This window comes from Rhynchophorus ferrugineus, unplaced genomic scaffold (genome assembly GCF_030347505.1).
Source record: "Rhynchophorus ferrugineus isolate W39M unplaced genomic scaffold, kcgeb_rfMv2 rfM4, whole genome shotgun sequence".
In the NCBI taxonomy this organism is placed as follows: domain Eukaryota; kingdom Metazoa; phylum Arthropoda; class Insecta; order Coleoptera; family Curculionidae; genus Rhynchophorus; species Rhynchophorus ferrugineus.
This window is the reverse complement of record NW_027472583.1, coordinates 906,601-933,602: the sequence shown is the minus strand read 5'-3', so window position 1 is coordinate 933,602 and position 27,002 is coordinate 906,601. Positions and strand designations below refer to the sequence as shown.

Below are 27,002 nucleotides of genomic sequence, written 5' to 3'. Positions count from 1 at the left end.
CTTCATGGCTTTCTTGGCACCAATAGGCTTATCAGGAACCTTTTTGGTTCTTCTGTGAAGAAGTGAGTGAGGAAATCGTTTCCTTTTGGACTTGTTCAACTATGCACTGATTATCACTAACATTATTTTTAATATTATCTCCAAAAAAACCATGAAGAATTTGCCTTAAACATCGTATTTAACAGACTTCAAGTTTACAGATCTCATATAATAAAAGTATCCAAGTCCAAGCGGTTCGAAGAGAAGGATTTCTTCTTCTGTTTTACTGATTCTAAATACTTGAACTGCTTTTGCCCCAACTGGATTCAGTTGAGATTTACAATACCCAGCGATCCGTCAGATGTCAATACTTTGGTAGTTTCTTCGTTAATTCTCAAGCTATATGGCCCTGCAACGTGGCCTTAATGAAGCCTTAATATCTCTATTAGCGAATATAGCCCATCATCAGTGATCATCAAGCTAGCCAAGGAATTTACAGCATCCTATTGGAAGCCATATCTATTTTTAAATTCTATGTAAAAAAGTTGTTAAGAGACAACGTAATAAGGTTTTCGAGGGATTTTCTGCATTTGCTCTAACTGAATCCAGTTGAGATGTACAATAGTCAGCGATCCGTCAGTTGTCAACACTTTGGTCTTTTCTTCATTAATTCTCAAGCCATATGGCCCTGCAGTGTAAACTATATCATGAAGAATACTAAAAGCTTCAATATCTCTATTAGTGAATATACCGCTATCATCAGCATCATATTGGAAGCCATACCTATTTTTAATCATATATTATGAAGAATACCTATTTACATCATATGTAAAAGAAGCTATGGAGAGACAATGGATACATCGTAAGAATATATTGAATCGACAAAAAAAAACAATACGTTACGTACATTTTGGAACACCCTTTATATTATGTAGTCCACAATACAGGTTGCGTTAGGATGAAAAAAAAACAGTTATTTTAAGGAACAAGTTTTAATACAAAAATTAAGGTATTTTGATATCACATCAACGTTTAATAATAATCATAGAAAACAGTAAAAAGTAGTAGTAGTCAAAATAAACAATAACCAGCGTTAGAAACACATTAAGTGTTCCCCAAGACTGCATGTATTAAAACAACGTGTTCGCCTCTCATGATCATTTGACTGACGGTCTGTCTACATTCAATCACATTTTTGCTGATTTTCTTCTTTTCGATCACAGGTGGTGATATGGGATGTGGCCTGGGCGGTACTTCTTCCGACTCGACATCTTTGTCGAGCAATACTTAAAACAATTCAGCACATATTTTGACAAATTCGAGGTCATAAGGTTCATTATCGTATATTATTCCTAGTATCATACAAAATTCAAACACACCAACCGAGATCATCGACATTTACCTGTATACTTGCTCTTCGCTGGTCTCCTCCATACCTCCACGACTCCTGTTAACGCAAGATTCCAATGTTTATCAAAAGCTATCAACACACCCGTACAATAACCTCTCACACCCTTGTCGTTACGTGTGATAACCTAAAACAAACCAAATGTAATCAGAACTCCACGTTCTAATATCAAACTATTGTTCAGTTATTGCTACGATATAAAAATGTTTAGGATTTCAATATTATTGTTAAATTACACTAGTTTACATGTATCAAAACAATTTGGATCTTGTTTTATTTTGAAGTAGTACAGAAACACCCGGAAGAAGAATGTGTGACTCATCGCATTGCTGCTTGAACACTTGATGGGTAAACATACCATATTAAGTTTTAAAATGGTCTTATTATAAGTTTAATGCAAGTAAATAATCAACTTCGAAATATACGTCGAAATTTACATACAAATTTAAAATTTAGTTTTTTAAAACTAGTTTTAAAGGATTTTTTTAAATTTAAAGGTTCATTGTGAAAAACTGATACACTGTATTTTACTCAAATTATTTTTTGCCGCTACATTTTTCCATCTTTCCGGAAATTTACGAATTTCACCTAAAAGAAACCGATGTTTCTTATGAAACTATCCATGAATCTACCAATTTGTTGGTATTTCCATAAGAAGTCAAGTGCCATTTAGAGACGTCAGGACTCATACGTCGGAACAAGTAGTAATCAAAGGGAGCAGGGTCCGGATAATAAGGCGGGCGAGGTAGCACTTCCCATTTTAATATTTCCAACATGTGGTCGAGCATTGTCATTCTGAAGAATAACATTATTGTCTCGTATTTCTTCCGTTTTGGATGCCATAAGCATACACTGCATTCGATAATCTTCAGCTGCATTTTTTATCAAATTGAAGTAAAAAATAAAACTTCCCACAAATTCATTTCACTCGGTACAGATTCATGTTCAACGCACTGAAAAAATGTTTTCTTCTCACTTCGACTAAATGACACATACTGAAAAGTCTATCACAGTGAGGCTCCAACATATGAAGTTCTTACAATATGTGATAGTTGTGAAACTGAAAAATAAAACTGTGAACTGAGCTGTGATACAGAAATAGAGCCTCCGGTCAATGATGAAGAGATTCTTGTTACCAATCTGATAATATTGAGCAATTACAGCCAATGTTACTTTTCTTAAATAAGTATAATTATCTTTGTTTGGTAGGATTTTCAATCTCTATTTTGTCAAGCTAAACGTGATTAGTTATACTGTAGTAAAAACCAAAAACTATATTAAAGAATCATTATTGTAAAAGATTATTGGAGATTTTTCTTAATGGGCGATTATTCCGCCCTACTCCCCCGCTACCGTCATCCGAAGACTTTTCAATTAAAACTCGAACCGATTAACTTTTTCAAATTAATTTTGTTGCATCCCATGCTAAATGTTTCCAAGATTTCCCAAGCCTTCCAACTGGTTGCTAAACTGAAAATGATATCCTCAAAGGGGTTTTTTGTGTTTAGGGAATACTCAGCGACCAGACGAAGCAAAATGTTGCAGTCCAGATGTTATCAGTTAAAAAAAACACTAAACATTAGTGAGGATGGCGAAGAAACTAAGACAATGCTCTAAGTTGACAGTTCTAATAATACATTCATATTATACAGCGCGGTTTTACCATATTTTTTTTTCGTATCACAGCAAAAGATTCAATTTGTGTCTTAACGTAGTAAAACTTGTCTTTTAATACTTCTACGCAAGATGTCCAGAAGATGGTGGGCATTTTCACTCTTTCTAGAACATTTTGAAGGTACTTCGGCTTTACCTATTTTTTCCTGACTAATCCTGACTCAGTTCTATTAACCAAAAACTAGAATCATTAGAAACATCATATACTGAAAATCGTTTATAATTATGTTCCACGTCCCATATTAGATCAAAGTCTTTATGTTACAATTTATATTGTCTGCAATTGCAATTTTAAAGTCTTGGAAAGTTTTCTTTTGAAGCAATACTTAAAATGCGTAAAACCAATAATAATTGAGGACAATTTTTAAAATAAATAATGAAAAGATCTGTGAGAAAAACAGAATTAAATGTAAAGCCAACATTAGATATTAAGAGAGATATTGCATTGATATTGATATAAAGCATTGGCGATTTTGTATCAACAACATATTTTTTCCTTCCTTCTATTATAATTTTGGGCCTTTCATTTTACTTATTTAATTTGAATAAATCCGCAGGACAGACAAGTCGTCTGAACAATAAAGGCGGTAAATTTGGTATCGGAGCACCGAATACGTCTGAAAGCACGGAATCGATAATTAAAACTTAATTTAATTTATCTTGAAAGGTCGTTACAAATTGTCAATCATTAGTTAGAATCTAATGAAGAAATTTTGCATCATGAAAACCTCTGATTTTGCCAAGAATGTCAAAATATCCCTAAAACATATTTGTACATTGAAAAATTCTTGACGTTATGGCATTTAATTTCTGAAATAAACTGTTGAGTATTTAAATAGTTTGCAACTGAATGTTGTCTTATTCTTGTACCAAAAAATCCGCCAACTGTTTCAATGATGTGAAGATGGAAACCAACTCCTCATTATCTTCTTTAAAACTCCTCATAACGGTTCAGTTATGTTGAGGCCTGGGGATTGTTCTGACCAGGAAATATGTTTGATGATATTCTGAAGCTCCTCGAACAAAGAATGAACTTTGTGGGCTGTGGGTATAGGCACATTATCATCGTGGAATATATGCTAGATATAGTAAAAAAATGATCATTGAGGATGTCGAAATATTCAATCGCAGTAATCCGGTCAATGATGTGAATGGGAGAACCAAATGTATACCGCGATATAGCCAAATCATATCGGAACCTAGGCATTCCGGCCCGTAGGAAACAATGGAAAAAAAATTATGGACCATATCACAATTTTCCAATCATCAGCCGTCCAGGTTTTATGATCATTGCTCCACTTCTTTGCAGCTCAGGGCTGGTTAGAATGTTAGCTTTGTGAAACTCCCGCCGTGCTATTTTTGTCAAAACAGTATTATTCAAGTGAGTTTTGAGTTCTGATGTCACATTTGCCTCGATATCTGTAAATTGTCTGGTCGTCATCCTCTTTAATCTTCGTCGATCGCTGTCAGTTAACTCTGTAGAAGCAATGAAATATATATGAACAAATTCCCTTTGAAAGATCTGAAAAAAAAACGAAATTCGTTTTTACTCAACCCACGATTTAATCATGACTGAAGACCAAATTGATTGTAAAAACGAAAAACCCTGAATGAGAATATTCCTCAATATTATGAACAAAACAATACCGATGGACTTGATTACCTTTTCATCAGACAACCGTAGATAATCAGGGTTCTCTGATTCAGATTCTAATCCACCGAAATCCTTGGGTACTTTTCAAACTCCCACGGTAATCTCGTCGTATCACCCATAGAAATATGTAAGTCAAAATCAGGGTTTTTTTCTGTTCGTTAGACCTCCTCCTGCCCCCCCCATCTCCTCCCCGGATGCCTATCGCTTAACGCGCGCGAAAAAAACTTGAGAGATAAATAAAAAAACCTTCATATACGAGAACGTTTAATTTGAATTTCCATCAAAATATATTCTATAGCAAGGTTAGGACCGCCATAATCTTAGGCGTGAAGACCTTGTGTGGTGACCTCGTTTGGGACCTCGCTACGTCAAGGTCCAGCGGGAAAGTACTTCGTTACGAACGTGGACGCCTTCTCCGTTGTTCAGTCGGTGCACTACTACCTTGTCAAAGCGAGTACCCAAAAAAAAAAAACACAACACAACACAACAATCGGCGACGGATTCAATTTGGATCCGTTGGGAGTAAACAGATCGGACTGAAAAACCAAATTTATCATTATTTTGCGACCGACAACAGAAAAAGAACATAATAATTGAATATAAAATAAAAATTAATTTATGTTCGTTAGTCTTCCTAAAACTCTAGAATGGCCGGATCGATTTGGCCAATTTTGGTTTTGCAATATTTGCACAAGTCCAGTGCAAGTTTACATGGTCAGGAAACAAGGAATAACCGCGAGGAAAATAGTAAAACCACGTTGAACAACATTGAACAATTTAATATAATAATTAAAACAAACAAAAAACAGTATTTTAGAACACCAAGAAAGAATTTTTCATCATTCCCATTCCCTGACATCTAATTCATAAAACCAAAATAATATTTCATTTATTTAATTTCCGTACTCCTGCTTTTGTGCGTCAGTTAAACAACTGTTGTTATACTAACGTGTAGAGGACTGTAAAAGCACAATTAACTAACTACTTCAAATCAACTATTAAGAGAATCTCTGATATTTTAATAATACCATTAAATCGAGTATCGTTCGACTCAGAATACTATTAGTACTATTATATAGTAAAAATTGATGCTATAGTAATACTATGTTCGAACATTATTTCGTCTAGCGTTACCTGCTATAGCTATATGCTTCAGTGTAAACTAACTTGTATAGAATAATGGAAAAAAACAAGAAATATTTGAGAATAAAGACATTTAGTCCGTTCTTAATGACCATTGTAAAATATTTGAAGTATAAGAATAAATATAAAAATGAATTTAGTTAGTTAGTCTTGCGTCCTGACTTCTAAATGTGGTCTATTGCGATTAGACATCTCAAACGAAAAAAACAGCACAGTTGTAATTGTAGTTACTTGTTAGTATGCTAAGATACATAAAAAATAATGGTTAGTTGTACATTAGTTTTAATAAATAAAATAACAATATTTCCCAAGCATTCTCATTTAAGTAACTCACTTTGTTGGAAAAAACATGCAGAGATTGTTCAATATTAAGATCATACTTTTTTTTTACTGATTTCAATCTCTCTCTGATTTTCAATCAATCTCTGCATGTTGTTTCCAACAAAGTGAGTTACCTAATTAAGATCAAACTTTTTTTACTGATTTAAACATCAAATACCTAAATTTGATAAAATTTACTGGAAATATATGATAGTTTATTATGACCTGTTGAAATTAAAACCTGTTGTTTATTTTGCTGACTTTCTCCAAACTCTACCCATCGATACTATGTTTGAATATCTTTAAAGATTATTGAAATTGTATTCACTTCTATAGTGGTCTCAAAAGATGTCACTTTTCCAACGTATTAAGATAACCTTTACATCATCAATATATATCTCAGCATACAGCTCAACAAGTTGACACAACTGTCATTTATATTAGCGTGGGATTTAAACATCACATATGAGTGTCTTTACAGAACTCGATTTGATTTTCAAGTGATCTGGATTTTTGGAATAGTTAGAAACACCAACCAAATAATTTGTCCTAAATTTTACATTGCAAGTATAATTTCCTGCGATTTTTCTAACTGTTCTAAATGTTTAAATTAGTAGATTTGTATCTTATCAATTGGCTATCAATATCTTCAATTGAAGTTAACATTGCTAAAGAGAAGGAAATGGTGAGAAATCATCATTTAAGATTAAGTCAAATGTCAGATGTGTGGAAGGAAAGAACGACGCAAAATACTATCGAACAACCACCATATTCAACTGAAATGGCTCCAGCCGATATCTTTTGAAAACATAAATTACCACTTCTACGGACCTGTTTTCTAGTGATAGAAGACAAAAGCGTTTCAAAAGTGTTTTGACAGTTAGACTTTCCGTTGGTTTAAGTGAATATACGAGGTATAAATGTAAACCAAAATGCCCAGCTAAAACTTTTAAAAACGTATGGTAATGCTGCTCGTTAAAAAGCAATTGTAGGTTTTGGCTTCAGCCATTTAAAAGTGGTAATTTTGATGTCAATGATAAAGAACGCACCAGATGACCGAAAAAAATTAAATAATCATAAATTGCAAGACCTATTGGAAAAAATCTAGGCCGAACTTTTAAAGAACTCTCCGACAACTTAGTAGCTGATGAAGAAAAATTAAAAGAGGAAACATGGCTACTAAGTGCGAAAATTGATCGACGATTGGATCACCGTATACGCCTGATTGGAGCATCGTTCATTCGATACAATATCGCCATGTTTCCAGAAAAATGGGATAAAGATTTAGGAAATTATTCTACAAAAGATATCTTCTTAGAGTGCTAAAATAATCAGATATATTTATTTATATAAGAAAATTCTTATAACAGATAAATTATTTTTATTGAAGCAATGCCTATTGCAGCAAAAAATGTGGAAGTACAGCAGTACTAGTTAAATCATACAAATACCTGAACTATATTCATTAAATGAAAATTATTTGGGAGCAACTATTATACAACCGCGCCCAAATTAATGATAACTTCTTGTGGCTAACGTCAATTAGAAGGATTTTTTGAACTTATTATTGATCAAAACGTAAACCTAATTCGAAATCTGCTTGAAGCAATTCCATTGTCACTTGACACGGATGTCCGCCTTCCATCAGCTCAATTGGTCTTAAAAGAAACCCAGAAGGTCGACCAGCATAGGTCTTGTTCTGAAGCACAAGCCCATTTTATCAGCAGTAAGTTTGGCAAAACTAAAAAAATAAGTAGTATTTTTCTTGAGTAAAATCGGTAACCGTAACAACTACCGAAAAAATGCATGATTGAGTAATCATAGTAATTTCTTCACAAAGAAGCGGTTTCGACATAGATTAAGCTATAAAAACTCGAAAAAATCAAAACGTGTAGTGCAAAACCGAATATACGCAGCCATAAGAAACGAATAAAAACTATCTAGGTGACTGGACCACCAAATACCATATTGGTTGTACTAGCTGACCTTACGTCGATCGCGAATCACAAAGGCGGAATTATTATTCGACAATTCTATTCCAACGTATTATGCAACGGGTTTCTCGGTAAACAGCGAACTGTAGTACTAGCCATCGACTGTTAAGGGGTTATGTTGGTTTAGAGGTCTAAATGTCAGTCGTTTTTCGAGTAGAATAAAAATAAATTAGAAATATTTTCACTATCTCATTTTTATAAGATATTTATTGACTTTCAAGAATGCAAATACCATCGAAAAGAATACTATTTCATACATTTATATTGTACTGCGCTCCAAGTTTCACAATAGTTTTTAAGATATAACATGTCAATTGAAAAGTCCCCGGCCTATCATAGTAAAACACATTTTTTTGGCAAAATTAGTTTTTTTATTCAACATAATTCCCTTCAAGGGTGATACACTGATTATAGCGACCCTCGCAACTTTTCGATATGATTTTTGTAGTACAACTTGTCCTTTGCTTCAAAATAGGCCTCAGTTTCAGCGATCACCTCTTCATTCGACAGAAATTTCTTCCCAGCGAGCATTCTTTTGATATCTGAGAACAGTAAATAGTCGTTGGGGGCTAGATCTGGAGAATGCGGTGAATGAGGAAGCAATTCGAAGCCCAAGTCACTGATTTTTGCCCTTCAAACGGTCCAATAACGCTATGTAATAATCGCTGTTGATGGTCCTTCTTTTTCAAGGTAGTCAATGAAAATTATTCCATGCGCATCCCAAAATACAGACACCATAACCTTGCCAGCCAACTGTTGCGTTTTTCCACGCTTTGGAGCGGGTTCATCGTGTGCAGTCCACTCGGATGACTGTCGATTGGACTTCGGAGTGAAATGATGGAGTCACGTTTCATCCATTGTCACATATCGACCCAAAAACTCGGGTTTATTAGGCTTGATCATCTTCAAACACTGCTCCGAATCATCAACTCGTTGTTTTTGGTTAAAAGTGAACTCGCGCGGCACCAACTTTGCACGGAGTTTTCTCATACCCAAAAATATACGTAAATGATATGATGTACACGTTCAGTTTATATCTCTAGAGTGTCTGCTATTCCATTCAATTTCAATGTACGGTCATTCAAATTCATTTCATGGATTTTTAAAATATTTTCGTCGGTAACAACCTCTTTTAGGCGTCCACTGCATTCACCGTCTTCGGTACTCATTTCACTACGTTTAAACTTAGCATAACAATCCTTGATGGTTGATTTTCCTGGGGCAGTGTCCGGAAACTCGACATCAAGCCAAGTTTTTCCTTGAACTGTTTTGTTTCCCTTCAAAAAGTAATATTTTATCAACACGCGAAATTCCTTTTATCGATTTTTTTCACAATAACAAAAGTTGCTTAACTCAAAATGCTATAATTCACAAACTAACGATCGGACAGCTGTCAAATTTATACACGCATTTTTTAGGGCTAACTAAAAAACATATGGATTTAATTCTAGTAGCGCCATCTATCTGTCTTTTCAATTGACCTGTTACAAAAGTGTATTTAATAAGTAACTAGTGAAAAAGATATTTTATCCATAATTTTTAAAACTATGAAACATATAGCAAAACTAATTATGTCATTTTATTAAGCATTTAATTTTATATATGCACTGGTAATTTTAGAAGCTGATCTTGTTTCGTTCCATGTTTAGAAGGAAAAATTAGGTCCATAAAACAGTTGCTCAGTTATAAAACAGTGTTCAGTTATAAAACTATTTATAACTGAACTGATAATTTTATTATTATTTCTAAAATTTTCAGTTATACTCCATATTTATCACTTTTATATTATTTTATGTATCACAAAAATAATGATTTCTTTAACTAGGTATCTTTGTTTCAATCGGAATTATAAAGAATAGTTTGAGAAGCTGTAAGATTTTGTTGTTGCTATAAAAAAACCGAAAATATTATTATTTTTCATATATGGCTAATAGTTTTTATAATATAAGAAAATTTTTGTTTAATAAATAACTGCCGAAAAAGGTGATTTATCAATATTTTTTTAAAAATCGATCGAGAATCTATCGAACGTACTGCAAATGTAACCATGCCAGCTTATAAAGCATTTAATTTTATATACCTACTGGTCATTTTAGAGACCTATCTTGCCTCGTTCCATATTTATAAAAAAATATTAAATTTGTAAATATATATAACAAAGAAAGTTTCGAATATACTCAAAATATAAGTACACCATCTTAATAGGCGTTAAATTCTATACAAACACTGATATTTTCACCAACATCCCATAGATTTCTCCATAGATATAAAAAGGAGTAGAAGAAAGATTAATTAAAAGTATATCCAGCTGACTAAATATGTTTATCATCATTTTCTACAGCTATAACAGCGTAATATAATTACACCATCTTGTTGAGTATTAAATTCTACATAAATGCTGATATTTTCATAAACATATCACATAATTTTCCAGAGTTACCAAAATGAATAGAAAAAAATGAGCCAAAACTATTTACAATTTAACAGATATTTTTATAATTATTTTCTAGAACTTTTAGTTATACGCATAATATAATTATACCATCTGTTTAGCACTGAATTCTACATAAATACTGGTATTTTCATTAATATAGACTTTTCCAGAATTATAAAATTTGAATGAAATATTTTCGAAAATTATTTTCAAATGCCTACACCAAAAACAATACTCTTAAACAGCAACAGTACTAGCCATCGATGGTTAGACTGGACGAACGCTTTAATGTTGCTGGTTGAGAAAGTGTTTCACCCAAAGAAAATGCCACCGATGTTGAAAATTTGTTGAAGAACCGTTTCGTTCTATAATGAAATATTCATATCGCCGTGACCTTTTCCATACGACTACTCATAGATATGAATTTGACATTAAAGGACACTTGATTGTAAACTTGGAAGCACATGAGGTGATTAACAAATGCAGTATACCAGGAGAGGTCAAAAAATTTTATAAATTTTTATACTTTTCGAAAGGACCTAAATCTGGCGAGCCTTACATTGAATGTTAGGTGAATTATAAATTGTTAACATCACATATTATTTCCTTTTATTCAAATTTTGAGAGTTATTATTTGCCTGAAATATTTGTTCTACTTTTTTCATCTGTATTACTAAATACTTTTACCTTAACTACTAACATGGTAGGATTTTCCACAACTATAAAAAAGAATAGAAGAATTAGCCAAAACTACTTGAAGCTGATTATATACACACCATATAATTATACATTATTGAACATTGAAATATACATATACATAATACATCATGGACCTTTCCAGATTTATCAAAAAGAATAGCAGAATTGGCCAAAACTATTTATAGCTGAACAGATATATTGTAATTATTTTCCATAAATTTTATATATAGAGAACTTTCAGTTATACATATAATATAATTATACCATCTTGTTGAACATTAAATTCTACATAAATACTGATTGTTTTACTAATTTATGTTGTGCTATTCCAGAGTTTTGTTTTAATCAAAACTATTTATTGATGATATAATTTATTGATTTGTGTCATTTTCTTCTAGAACTTTGAAATTTACAAGAAATTTGTATAGTACTCTTTCAAACAGTTAGTTTTTCTTACGTATCTATATTTTCTTTAAAATATCCTTGACGAATCCCGATTGATAATCGATTTTTTAAAAACTTAGGATATAAAGGGCCAAAACTTTTGGGTCTCCAAATGGACCAAAATTTTCAAATCTAGTAAAAATGGCGGTGAAAAAAACATAGAGATAATTATTTTTGATGTAAATCAAATATTTTTCAAAATCAGAGTGAAATTCGAATTTAAATAAATTTGATGAAAAACAACTATTACGCCATATTTCTTAAAATTTTAAACTTTTCATAAAAATTACATTACCATCGTATTTAGCATCCAATTTTACATAAGTAGTGATATTTTCAACGATGTATGCTCGTTTTAATTGTAGTTATAAGGAAAAGTTTGAAAATGACCAAAAATTGCAATTTTTCCTGAGTATATATATGGAAAAATTGACAAAAATATTTTGACTTCCAAATGAGCTGAAAGTTTCAGATTTTATGAATATTATGATGAGAAAATCGAAAATAACATTATATTTTATGTAATACTTATAGTTTTTAAGATATAACCAAAATTGCGTTTTATAAATAACTAACAAAAAATATATTTTATGGGTAATTTTATAAAACTATCAAACATACGGCAAAAGTATTCATGCCATCTTTTTAAGCAGTTAATTCTATATATGTACTCATAATTTTAGAGACCTATCTTGTTTCGTTCCCTATTTATAAGGAATAAATCAAAATTAATTACCAAATACCATTTATAGATGAGCAGATATTTTTATTATTATTTTATAAAAGTTTCAAATACGTAAAGAATATAGTTATATCAACTTGTTGGGCATTAAATTCTACACAAACGCTGATATTTTCGTTAACATAGAATAGACTTTTCCAGAGTTACAAAAATGGATAGAAGAAAAATTGCCCAAAACTATTCAAAACTGAACAAATATTTTTATCATTATTCTCTAGAACTCTTATATATACGTATAGCATGATTACACCTTCTTGTTTGGCATTAAATTCTATATATACTGATATTTTTATCGACATATCATAGACTTTTTCAGATTTATCAAAAAGAATAGAAGAATTGATCTATTTATAGCTGAACAGGTACTTTTGTCAATATTTTCTAAGAATTTTAGACATACAGATAATATAATTATACCATTGTGTGGGCATTACCTTCTATACAAATGCTGATGAAACCTATTCTCTTTCTATAACGTCATAAAATACACCCCAACTAGCAAAAATAAGAGTTTGTCAAACTTTAATGACATATGGTCAAAAATAATTTCAGTAAAATCAAAGTAATAATTCAGGCAAAATGATGGTTATGTCTTCATAACCTTTGTCGAACCTAAACTTTAAAATTCTAGAAAATATTTAATATGTATGCAGCAGAATGCAATTGGAAAACAAATAAAGTTCAAGGAAGACTTCATTGAAAAACCGAAAAAAAAACAAGTGCAGAAACAACCACATAAAATAGCTATGGTTGCTGAAGCAAACGTTTTGTCGACGTCGATATAGCAACTACGCGCCGATTAACCTTAAATTGCAAAGAAATGATTTTGTTTTTCCTGATTCGCAGCATAGTTTTTAGCGAAGGCCACTGAATCGATTTTTATTAGATGGTTATTAACGATCAAACGTTGTACTAGCTGAATGTTAGCAACAACCAGCAAAAATATATAAATAATAGTTGAATGTAGTAGCAGTTCTCATTGAGGATCTATATAAGGAAGTGATTTCTGAACATTCGCGACTATCTGTACCATTCTCAGTGGATATGAGTGCATATTTATTTATCCATCTAAACGTGTTCAAGTTCGTTGGGATTTGAGAAATTTAAAACAGTTTTAGCACTTTCAAGTAGATCCTCCAATCTTTAGTATAGGTTTTTTGGAACAATTTTGTCATATATTTAAAAAAATTATTTTCAGACCAAAGGAATTAAAAACGAAACACATCTACACTGATAATTTAGATCTAATCCAATAATTTCGTAGAATGATGATTATCTCTCGAGGCTACATAGCCTTCCTTCTTTCTACTGACTAAAGACCGTCTCTCATCTGATCATAAATTTGATTAGTTTATACTTATTATCATCAGCATCAGATTTACACTTGCTCTGTTGGTTTATAACAATAATGAATCCAATTTGGTTTAAGGAAACTATAAAAGGATATATGGTTTGTCTCTTGAGCACATCAGAATTTGGCAAAAGAAAATAGGAAGTAACACGTTAAGAATCTAATCATATAGACTACAAATTCAAACAGCATCAGTACATAGCAACAGAAATAGCTAAAAAATATGTCTTTCACCACAGACGATAATTTTAAGTATTTACTTGAAATATAATGTTACTTAATAGTAAATTGGAAATTGCTGAGCTAAAGCCCGATGATGCAGACAACAAAATTAATAGTGAATACTCATAACACATAACAAGACACATTAATATTAGATTAAGCCCCTATAAGACTTTCATAACTAAATTCCTACAATTCTTGGACTGTGCATTAATTTCGAACTAGCTATATCGCATCAGTGTATCAGCAACCATATCCATTTTCGATTCTTTGTTGTATTTTTTTATCAATACGTTTAACTGAGACGTCAAATTACAATTCAACAAAACATTATTTGTATTTTACTTAGGTATCCTATTAATTTTAAAGTGTTGAGTGTCAAAAAAAGTGATGTCGATCTAGCTTGAACAAGTGATACTGTCCAAAGATGAATTGGTTCTGTACAATGCTAATAAAGCAATAAAACGATCAAAAAATCCAGAGACTGTTGAAGTTCACACAAAACAAAATTACGTCTGCATCAAAGGCTTATTGAAAAGTATCAACCATATATAAAATCGATAAAAATACATCAATACTTCGAATATTAAAAATGCATCAAACCGATATTTTTCAGCAAACCGATATACTTCCCAGAGCATACATCACACAGCGATATACTATAGCATACATCACTAAATACTTTTCGAAATATATTCTGTTGACGAATGAATTAAAATGCATAATTTTGTACAATTATTCACTAAATATAAGATTATTAGTAACTATTAGGTTTCTTATTTTCAACGGAAAAGCTCATTGTCAGTAAGATTATATATTTGTCAGCAATATAACCCAGAAATTCTAACGATCTTGTAACCATTTTCTTTTTCTATTCATTTATTCCAGGTTATTATCGAGTTTTATTTGGAACTTGGTTTGGTTTTATTGGTCTTTTCAAGAGGTGAAAGGAAGAGGAGGAAGAGGTAGTTTGAAAAGTCACTTTTGACATCCTGAATTACAAAATTTGAATGTTAAAATGCCTTCTGTTGAAATTCATGTTGAATAACGTGGTCCAGATGTTTTAATCTGTTGTTTTATTAATACTATTCAGTAAAACCATGATATCATCATAATCTTTTAAGAATTAGAAAATGTTATTGTCTCTGATAAAAAAAATATTGCTCATTTAATAAGCAATAATTTAAATATAACAACTGATAATTTATTAATGAAAATCGTAGAACTTTTCCAAAATATGAATAGAAGTAGAATTAGACAAAAATATTTATAGCTGAAAAGATATTCAAACAGCTAGTTTTACTTGTATATCTACGCATGACAACGATATACGTAACAAATATTTAAAAAATGTAAGTCTCCAAATCGACTATAATTTTAATATGTGGTAAATATGGTGATGAAAAAAAAACATAGATATTTTGGTATCAAATATACTTAGAAATAGGAGTAAAATTCGAATTTTAAACTGTTTTAGTAAAAAAAACCTGTTAAGCCATAATTCTTTAAATTTTTACATTTCAATAAATATGACATAACCATCTTACTTAGCATCCAATTTAACATAAATTATGGTATTTTTAACTATATATCCTCTTTTAAACGAAAGTTATAAGAAAAAGTTTGAAAAAGGCTAAAAATTTTAATTTTTCCTGAGCATATATATGGAAAAATTGTCAAAAAAATGTTGGCTTCCCAACGAGGTGAAACTTTCATTTTGTAGGAATATTGTGATGACAAAATCGAAAATAACATTATTTTTCACGCAAGTATAATAGTTTTAACGATATAAGCAAAATTGTGTTTAAAATATATCTAATGAAAAATATATTTTATTCGTAATTTTTAGAACTAACAAACATACAGTAAAAGTACCCATATCTCCTTGTTGACCTTAAATTTTAAATATGTTCCCATAATTTTAGGGACCTACCTCGTTTCGTTTCATATTTATAAGGAACAAAACAAAATTCATTAACCAAAACTATTTGTAGACGGTCAAATATTTTGATTATTATCATACAGAAATCTCAAATATAAGCATGATATCCTTATACCTTCTTGTCGAGCATTAAATACTGCATAAATACTTTCATTAACATATCACAGACCTTTCCTGACTTTGATTTGATTTCCTGAAGAATTAGTCAAAACTATTTATAGTTGAACAGATATTTTTATCATTACTTTCTAAAACTTTCAGGTAACTTCTTGAACATTAAATGCTACATAAATATGAGTAATAAAGAAATGCAATAATAAAGAAAAAAAAGATACCAACTCTTCAAGTGGTTTTGGCTACATAACAAAGAATTATATCATCTTTGAATAGAATATATCGCACTAATTTCTCTAAATAAATACTCAAATTTCTGTGTGCATCCTATATATTATCTCCCTCTTCATTTTCATCTAGTTCTAATAATGTGTGACTGCAAAAGAACCGAAACGCTTAACCGACAACTTAACCGCAACTCTAACCGGCGGCGAGAAAGACCGAGCTTAAGCGCGCGCAACCTTTATCGCGCAGCCAATGCTAAACCTCCCTAATTTACCTTGATTGGTGTTTTTTCCTGCATATACTTCCGCAGTAACGACAGGGGACCTTGTGCGTCGTCCATCCTTGTAAAAATGTTCTTTTCTTTACGTGTCTGTTTTTTCGATGGGATCGGCACTGTAAAAAGCAATTAAAAATGAAATATTTGCGTGGCATATCGGAATCGGAACGTTCAAAATGCAGATACAGTTAGATTTGGGCGCAGAGAGTCAGTTTTCAAGTTCGGTTTAGTGGCGGAAAATATAATTTTGTTACCGGTAAAGAAGAAATGATGTCTATCCATATATTATCCAAAGTAACATTGAACTCACGTCATCTCAATGTATGACGTCAAAACAGTTCAATGTTGCCTCATTTAACGTTGATATTTCACTCGTTTTAGTTTATTTTAACAACATTCTAATATAAATAATATAATGAAACAAAAATGTTATAAAATATAATTTATTTTAACGTTATAGTACAGCCAATGCATATAATATCGAAGGAGTTAAACTACACTTAATTAAACAGCCACAACAGTTTATAGGTCAAAGTTATTTTATTATCTTTACATTGAACTATTCTCTAAACCACCTATGGTATCCCCTGGAAGTTTAATTCACCTAATTCATAATCGCGATGCTCCAACTTCTTTAAGCCGTCTAAAAAGTACGTTTTTTCGAAATCTGCAAAGTGGGCCTACATGGCGGCGATGACCTCCTCATTCAACTCAAATTTATATCCGGCAAGTGACTTTTTCAGTCGCACGGAGCCAAATCCGAAGAATACCATACGATAATAAAGGTGTGGCGGATGTGGCAGCAGTTTGTAACCCAATTAGAAGTGATGAGTGCCGGTAAGTTGTCGTGGTGGAAAAACAGTTTTTTCCTCGCCAAATGAGGTCGTTATTTCTACAACTTGGTGTCGAATCAGCCCAATAATTCCGCATAGTACAGTCTTGTAACCGTTTTGCCATTCTCGAGGTAATCGATGTAGAGCACACCTTGTGAATCGCAGACAACGGTGGCCATCACATTTCCAACCGACAGGACTGCCTTCACCTTCTTCGGAGCACGTTCGCCAGGTGAAATCTACTGTTCCGACTATTCCTTAGTCTCTGGTGTGTACCAGTGGATCGATGCTTCGTTGGTCACAAACTTATGCATCCTATATCATCCTTCGGACCGGGCTTAAACAGCGTTAAACAGTGGTCTCACGGTCGCGCTTGTTCGGAGTGAGCAAACGCGGCTCTTATTGTGTCCACAGCTTTCTCATGCCCAAAATATCATGCAGGATATGACCCAAGATGTCTTTTGAGATGCTTCGATGCATATTCCTGTTACTCTAAGGAATTAATTGCAAAATTTTGTATTATTTTCCACTTATATTTTGTTTTCTAGTATTATGTAATTATAGTCCTTCCAATAAACCAGCCAATGCACATCATCAAAATTTATAATGCAACGTTGATTTGTCCCTTGCTTCAAAATAGGCCTCAAATTCGGCGATCACCTCTTCATTCGAGGGAAATTTCTTCCCAGCGAGCACTCTTTTGAGATCTGAGAACAGGAAATAGTCGCTGGGGGTCAGATCTGGAGAATACGCTGGATGAGGAAGCAATTAGAAGCATAATTCGTGGATTCTTGCCATCGTTTTCATTGACTTGTGACACGGTACATTGTCTTGGTGAAGCAGCACTTTCTTTTTCTTCAAATGCGGCCGTTTTTCCCAATGGAAAATTATTCCATGCGCATCCCAAAATACAGACCCCATAACCTTGTCATCCGCCTGTTGCATTTTCGCACGCTTTGGAGCGGGTTCATCGTGTGCACTCGGATAAGTATCGATTGGACTTCGGAGTGAAATGATGGAGCCATGTTTCATCCATTGTCACATATCGACGCAAAAACTCGGGTTTATTACGCTTAATCATCTTCAAACACTCCTTCGAATCATCAGCTCGTCGTTGTTTTGGTCAAAAGTGAGCTTGCGCGGCACCCAATTTGCACAGAAATTTCTCATACCCAAATATTCGTGAATGATATGATGTACACGGTCAATTGATATCTTTAGAGTGTCTGCTATTTCATTCAATTTCAATTTACAATCATTCAAAATCACTTTGCAGTTTTTTTTTAATGTTTTCGTCGGTAACAACCTCTTTTGGGCGTCTACTGCGTTCACCGTCTTCGGTGCTCATTACACCACGTCTAAACTTAGTATATCAATCATTAATGGTTCATTTTGGCACTGCAATGGCATCAAGCCAAATTTTTAGCTTCAACTGTATTTTTCCCTTCAAAAAGTAATATTTTATCAACACGCGAAATTCCTTTTTATCCATTCTTTCACAATAACTAAAAAGTTGCTTAACTCAAAATGCTATAATTCACAAACTAATGATCCGACAGCTATTAAATTTATAAAGGCATCTTTTGAAGGTTAGGGTTAACTAAAACACATATGGATTTAATTCTAGTAGCGCCATCTATGTGTCAGGCCTGACTTTTTAACTGAACTGTTATAGACCAATTTGGTTACATGTTCGGACGCATTAGAAAAATGAGAAAGAAAAATGCCCAGAGCTTAAAAGGGATTTTACATCGACGGTGCTGACCGATGACGTGCATTGGCTGTTTTATTGGAAGGATGACAATTCAAAAAACGTATGAAATCTAAGGTACAGCGATGCGAACTTTAAAGATAGACATATTTTAGCGTTAGCGGTCGACATTTTGCTTAGGAATGTTATGAAGCGTTAGATCTCTAAAACATTCGCCTCTAACGGAATGTCGTTCCAATCTTGTACCAAAAAAACCCGGCAATTGCTGCAATGATGTTGGGAGATGGAAATCTACTCCCCACTCTTTGTGCTAAAACTTTCCATGACGGTTCAATTATGTTGAGGCCTGAGGATAAGTTTTATGATAATTTGATGCTCCTCAATCCAAGACTGAACCTTTTTGGCTGTGTGTATGGACGCATTATCATCTTGAAATATGGCAGTATTTGGCACCAATATGCTAGTCATACCAGTCCGAATCGTAGGCTTCTTTTGGGGTTCTCCATACATTCTTCCAATGGTAAAGTATCCAGGTTCTATTATCGTTATGCAACCACTTTCGCAGTTTAGCCTTGGCTTTCGTTATAAAGAGTTTCACAATCGCAGCCCTTCCATGAATGTCAGCTTTATCGAGCTCCCGCGATGATATTTTACCATATTTTTAGTATACTGTCATTAACATAGCTACTATCTTTTGTAAAATATCTAAGAGAAACACATTTCACGTGGAACAAATTTTATAATACACTAAAATATAACCTACAAGATGTAAAATGAGCAATACATACAAGTAGTATTATTTACGCGGAAACAATGTCGCCAACATGCAACAAAATGTACTATATTGCAGGGTGTTCGTGTAAATTTGTCAATTCTGTTTTATTACGAACTTAACTATCAAAAAAGTAAAATATTTTCAAATTTTTTAAATATAATAGCGAAAAATAACATTTCTTATAACCATTAATCCAATTATTCAATTTTTTATAGGACGATAAATTATTTAATCTATGTACTAGTCTCTAACTCATATAAAAAGTGCTGTTTGAATCTATTTATAAAAAAAATTTGACGCAAATTTAAACACACAGATTTTTATACACAAAAAAATCAACATATATCAAAAATATATGTTATAATCACAATCCGATTTACAGCCAAACCTCCTCGGCACATACCACCGCATATTTCAACAGAACCAACCGAGATTAAACGATTAAACCAAAATTAAAACAACGTGCACCACCATCTCTCAATGAAAATGTTAATTATTTTCGGATTCGTCTATCGAAAGAGAAAAAAAGACGGCTAAAAATAAATAAACAAATGAGTGTCGCGTGCCAATCCACTACCCAGAGGACAATGACATCGGATCGCCGCTAAAAATGGTCTAAAATTAGACCGGCCAAGATGGTTTCGCCCACAATTTGGCCTACATTTCCAGAAACGTAGAGGATCTCTTTTATTTATATACACGAGGTACGAGAAAAGAAGCGACCACACGGATGTATGAGCAGGAGGCTTAAAACATCAGACCCGAAAAGATATTTTCCGTAACTTGTAGTATACAGGGTAAAGTTAAATTTATTTTATAGAAAAATTTTGGTTTTTTTTTGAATAAAACTATATCACCCATTCCTTCCATCTCTTTTATAAGACACTATATTCAATATTTTTACTCCTTTTATTTTATTATTTCTAATAAAATTTGTATGTATAATATAAATATAATGAAATTAAAAAATCAATCAATCTTTACCAACTATTGAACTATCGCACCCTTTACAGATAAAACAATAATATTATTTATCGTTAATCAAAATTAGAAATATATTTTAAAGTTATTAATGGTTGAAACTTCAATAAAATAAGTTTTAACATTTAAAACGGTTAAACAAACATCAACACTCATAAAAAATCGAAAAAGTCAAACAAAAAGAGCAGACTAGAGAGTTTTACTATTTATTAATCAAAATTTTATTCTTTTTGCCCATTACGTTAATAAATAATATTAATTTATAGGAAAGAACTCCTAAATACTGTCATATTAATGTACTTTATTACAATTATGTTATATGCTTATTATGCTTATATTTATTACATATAAGTACATATAAGCATAAATTCGGCACATTATTTTTAAGGTCACATCTAGGAGGGCCAAGTAAAAACTACTCCCTATGAACTATGAAATGTGTCACTATAACATTAATCACTATATACAAGCAAGAATGCTCAAATCTCAGGTGGTACTGGCTTGGGTAAAAAGTTGGTTGAAATGAGTACGAAACCCAGCCCACAAATAGTCTACTTCAATAACTTTTTCAACAGAATGCAAGTGTTGATTGATTTTAAATATAAAGGGTTTAAAGCTACAAGCACTGTCAGATACGATAGGACTAAGAAATGTACTATTATAACAAAACAAGAAATAAAAAAGAAAAACCGAGGTCATCCATCAATGGCATGATAACATACACGTTACATTGTCTTGTCTAATTTTTATACTGTTGGACCTTTTCTAAAAGCTAATAGGTACTCAAACACAGAAAAGGTCAAAATAAAGGAAAGGTTAGTAATTATTAATCAGCCAAGACTCATTCATAATTATAATATGGCACGAACAACACTCCAAAGAGTAATATTGATCATCAATAGTACTTCCTCTGGTGCAAATAAACTGAAAAATATCCAGTATAATGGATAAACTTTTAGAATAAACAATAAAAAAACAATTTTGATCAAGCAGCAATTTATTTATCAATGTACCTCTCTTCAAAAGAAAGAACACAGATGATGAAAACTAACTCTGTTCTTCTACTTGATTCTTCTACTTGATTCTTTTAATAATCTTAATTATTTACTACAAAATAATTTAAAGGAATTAATTTTTTGGTGGCTGATGATTTTTCTTGGAAAAAATACCTCACTTAACCGTCTTAGTAAAGATGCTCGATTCTCCTGAGAAAATAATCCTAACAATAGTAAGCTCTTTGTTTCATCAACATTTTTTCCAATTAAAAATTGTTATTTAATCAAATATATGTTAATAGCATAAAACTGATTTTAAGAAAGGCTTGGAAAATGACTTGGCTCAGTTTTTGTCTAGGAATTTTGAGAAATTCGGAATGTCATAAATTCGCCTTAAAAAAACGCCAAGAAAAACCAAAATATTTTATCACCAATCCGTAATTTCATCACTGTAAAAGATGCATAGCTTAAAAAGCCGTGTTTCCCCAAAATAAAGAGCCAAGAAAATTTTCCTTTTTTGGAGGTACACCTTCACACAGTACCGTTTCCAAAAGAATGCGTCGGTGCGTCAACGAAAAACCTTTTCGTTCGGCCTTGGCGTATCGAGACTGGTGCGTAATAAAGTGCCGTATCTAAAATAACATAAAATCGTGCATACAATAATTTATATTAGATGAATGACTTTGTAATGCAAACATAAACAATTCCGAGCTTCGTATTCGACCTTCTGCCATGACAAATGTGTAGTTACGTGTAATGGATTCAATTAGGCGTACGTAAGTTGCTTCAAAATAACTTTAATTCCACAAAAAAATCAACGTTCGGAAAGTTACATTGCATGATAATAAAGATATAGACCCTCAGAAGCCAAAAAAACAACCAAAGACAAAAATAAACACTAATCGCATGGAGAAATGTTTAGACTATATGGTGGATGCAGTAAAAACCTCTGCATCTGTATGAAGTTTATTACAAAATTAACTTTCCATTAATATATACCACTTGGAAAAAGAAAATAACAAAAAATTACTTCAACAAAATATAGTTTAAAAAACGTAGACTACTTTTACACATTTCATATATGTATCTCAAACTATTTTTTGTAGACAAATGTCAAAACCATCTAATTTAACAGTTGGTTAGACTGATACCTTGCATTGCCATCAATGAATTGCATAAAATATTTACAAAAAGTACAATGTGGACGATTCTACATTAATATCAACGACTTTGAGATCTTGTGACTAATACTATACATTTAATGACACCAGAAAAAAGAAATAATAAGATGTAACAATATCTACAAATGTACAGGAATCTTAAATGAAATTATATCAAATCTTATCACTTTATCACTATATATTTCAGCTAAAGGCACAAGAAATTAAAAGGAAAAATAAACAAGTCATGAAGAAACGTGATCATCATCAATTCATCAGTTCAATGTTTGGTTAGAACATTAAATAATGAAACAAAAATATTCAGACGTCAGTACTAGAGCCTTGACTCGATATCATTTGATAATCGTTTAATTTTTTTTTGTTTTTTTTTTTGGCAAAAAAGATAAGAATAGAATATAAAATTTTAAAACTAACTATCCACCAACATTTATCGTTAAGTAAAAAGTCATAATTTCTCTGCAATAATGTCGAATATAGGCAATTTCTATTTTGTTAACATCTAAATCGAGAAATTATGCATACTTTCAAAGAAAACGAATTCATCTTATGTAACTAATTTTGTTTTGAATGATTGGTACATTCACCGAGTTCTGAACTACACAATGCGTTATTTTTATCTTACTTCATATTACTCAATATCCTTAAATATAATATTATGAAATTACACTTTAAAGGTACTTTGTGTTGATCCCACCCAAACCATCTAGCTTTCCGACACAATCTGTCTAGTTGCCTAATTATTGACAGGACTATGTAACAAACCCTGAAAACTGTAGGTAAAAGCAGAAAAATTTAATGCAAAAATATCTAACCTAATCATCGATCGCCATACATTCAGCAACGTTGAGACGCTAAAAGGTCAATGTCTCCTAGACAAGTTTACTATCCAGCATTTTACAATGAGTTTACATGAATGGCGTCGAAACGTGCATGTGGAAAAAATACTTTCTATGGAACGTAGGAAAAAAGAACGAACGGTTCATTGTTCAACATGTTCATATTTAAATAAAATCATGTTTATTAATATCGTTCGCAAGGTAAGACAATATTTTACTATTAATTATTATTGGCTACAATTCTTCAAAACAAACAACACACGCATATGACTGTTTCATTATCTCATAATTTCATTATTGAGATAATACTAACTACAATCAAAATGCTATAAATTCTAAACATCTTTGTTTATTTATCTATTATTGTGCAATAACTAATAAAACTACATATACTAGCCTGCAGTTGAACCCAAGCATATTTTAACATTTACAAAAATAATGAGGAATATCAAGAATCCTCATTGAGAGCAGTTGACTTATTTTAAACAATAATAAAAAAGTAATAAAGCAAAAATCTAAATATTTTGCGATAGAAAACAAAAAAATTAGCACATCAGAAAAAACAGCATTAAAAATATCATTATTATGATCATATTTGATTTTGTGAACTGAGATACTGCAACCAAAAATCCCAGGCAAGAGTTTCTGAGAGACAAAAAAATTAAGTACACAGGAACATTTTTATCTACCATTGAGTAGTAGCTACTCTATAATTAATATAGAGTAGCTTCCAGATGTTTACCGGCTATGGGAAAGGCAGTCAAAATATGGTGCCATGTGTAATGAGAGAATGTCAGGCCATTTAACTTTTTTTAAATGAAATAAATATTTGTTTAACTCACAACTAAAAAATCCCATGAAAACCTATAAAAAATATATCAAAACTACAAAAATAAGTTAAACATTTAAAATAATATAGTGAAAAAGAATTGAACTGTACCAATATATTATTATTATTATACGAGGCAAATCCAGAAATAACCTTCCACAATTTTATATTAATAAAAATCAATTAACAAACCAATAACCATAAAGATTAATCCCTTGTAAAAAAATGTGTATGATAGAATTCAAGAGTAAAAAGGGCTGATACTATTATATTAAAAGATAAATCCAAAAATAACAAAAACAACTTTTATATTTGTACATTACCATTCAAGATCATTTATTAAATTAATATTTAATCAATAGTAATGATCAAATTTAATCCATGTAAACCAGAAAAAAAATAAAAAAGCAAAAAAATACCAAAATATGCCAGTTCCAGGCAGTTTCAATAAATTACGTTTTACTGTACCCTAGAAAGAAAATATGTTCTAATTATATATCAATAAAAAACCCAATATTTAAACAAAAGTCAACATGAAACATCTATTATCAAAGAAAAGTAACTTTAACAAACTCTCGGCTGTACAAATTGTAATACCTTGTATATGTTAAAATATTCACCATCAGATGTATAACTTTAATAGTACGTATTAATGGTTTTCGATTTTGATATCTGCCAACTCTAATACGAAACCATAAATACAAAACTAAAGGTTATATTTCTAACCATGACCACACTCGCCACCTTGAATTCCCATTACCGTCCACGTAAATACATCTTGACGTTTACAATGAACAAAAGAAATTAATGCATTAAGTATCGTTCGGGAAACGTTGGCGTTTTTTATTCTATTCAATTGAAAATACATGTTGTTTCCTTGAGAAACATAACCTCAAAAGTTGAACTGTATATACTTGAAGATGTATTGAGAATAAATGAGAGACATAACACAATAATAACACAACACGATACTTACACTGATGGGGTAACCATCTTCGCTGCGGAAGTGGTTGATCTTTCGATTTTTTCTCTACTTTCTTAGTTTCTCCTCTACGATAATGCGAGTTCCACATCGCCAAATTATCGAACGGTTTGGCATTAGGTTTCGGTAATTTCACTTGATTACTGTACAGGGTAACCAATGGATCAAAATGTTCACTATAAAAATCAATAGCATCTTCGAGTTTAGTGTCTTTTTCTTCATTTTTCGTTGTTTTGACGCCGGAAGGCCCAGGAACATCGGCCATTGTTATACAATACGATCAGCTGTGCGTCGCTAGGCAACCAATAATACTTCCGACTATGGAATTAATATTTTAATAAAGTTAGGCCAATAATTAATGAAATTATCTTAATAACTGTAATAGATCAAAAATTATTGAAAATTATACATCAAAATATAATGTATATGTTTTAAAACAAAACATAATATTATAATATTAGAGATAATCGAAGTTTGTGTAATCTAATGCCATGGCATCCAAGTTGAACTGTTAACAAAATAATAAAAAGTAGTAAACAATAACAACGACCGATAGAAAGCACGGAAAATTACGTAACAAACGGCTACTTTCACACTTACCAATAAAAGCGAGATTAATTTCACTTCTACGTTGCAAATTACCATCCGAAAGAAGCAAAAAAGCGGATGGATTTCAGCGAAAGTATAAAAGCCAAGCAATAAATTAATTTTATTTTAATATTTGCTTAAAATGGTGAAAAATTAATTTGTTCCTGCAGAACCAATAATAGTAAACGCGCCACAGCGCCCTCTATGAATGAAAATTGAAACCGTCATTTGAGAATTACATATTTGATTTAATTGATACCATGATTGTTATAGAGATAGAAAATAGAGATAGAAAATATTGTGTTATTACATAAAGCGTAACACATAAGAATGTCTAAAGGCTTATTAAAAAAATTACGATGAAATAACATTGTTTCGATGGATACAAGCTTCGAGTAAGACATAATATCGTTTTATATCATTATGCAGGGAATTAAAATACTTTCACTTTTATGTCGTTTCATATGCACTTTGATGATTTTCGTGCATATTTTATAGATAACTATACTCTAAGAGAAAGTTAAAATATTTATATATATTTTATGTTTAATTATATTTACTATATATTTTTTCATTAATTACATCTTACACTAAATATGCTTAGTACAATCTTAATTTATGAATTGATTTATTAATACTGTTCTGTTGTATTTGCATTAATACACAAG

At 31.6% G+C, this 27,002-nt stretch overlaps 2 protein-coding genes across 3 annotated transcripts in view; one reads left to right on the top strand and one right to left on the bottom strand.

Moving 5' to 3' along the window:
* Eip74EF (Ecdysone-induced protein E74) overlaps positions 1-27,002 on the top strand; it is a 174,964-nt gene that overhangs the window by 7,295 nt on the left and 140,667 nt on the right. The window lies entirely within an intron of this gene.
* On the bottom strand, positions 956-26,457 carry Lsm11 (U6 snRNA-associated Sm-like protein LSm11). Its single transcript, XM_076402572.1, has 5 exons — positions 26,347-26,457; positions 25,741-26,064; positions 16,621-16,739; positions 1,382-1,514; positions 956-1,265 (listed from the first exon to the last, which is right to left on the bottom strand). Exons 2-5 carry the CDS (start codon positions 26,009-26,011, stop codon positions 1,084-1,086), a joined length of 705 nt encoding a protein of 234 aa, XP_076258687.1. The 5' UTR covers positions 26,012-26,064; positions 26,347-26,457; the 3' UTR covers positions 956-1,083.

Excerpts from the sequence above, each read along its gene's own strand:
- Lsm11 (XM_076402572.1), bottom strand. The coding sequence starts at position 26,011 with ATGGCCGATGTTCCTGGGCCTTCCGGCGTCAAAACAACGAAAAATGAA. Across the intron at positions 16,740-25,740 it reads AAGATGGTTACCCCATCAGT|TGCCGATCCCATCGAAAAAA; the intron begins GTAAGTATCGTG and ends TGCTTTTTACAG. Across the intron at positions 1,266-1,381 it reads AGCGAAGAGCAAGTATACAG|TATTGCTCGACAAAGATGTC; the intron begins GTAAATGTCGAT and ends AATTGTTTTAAG.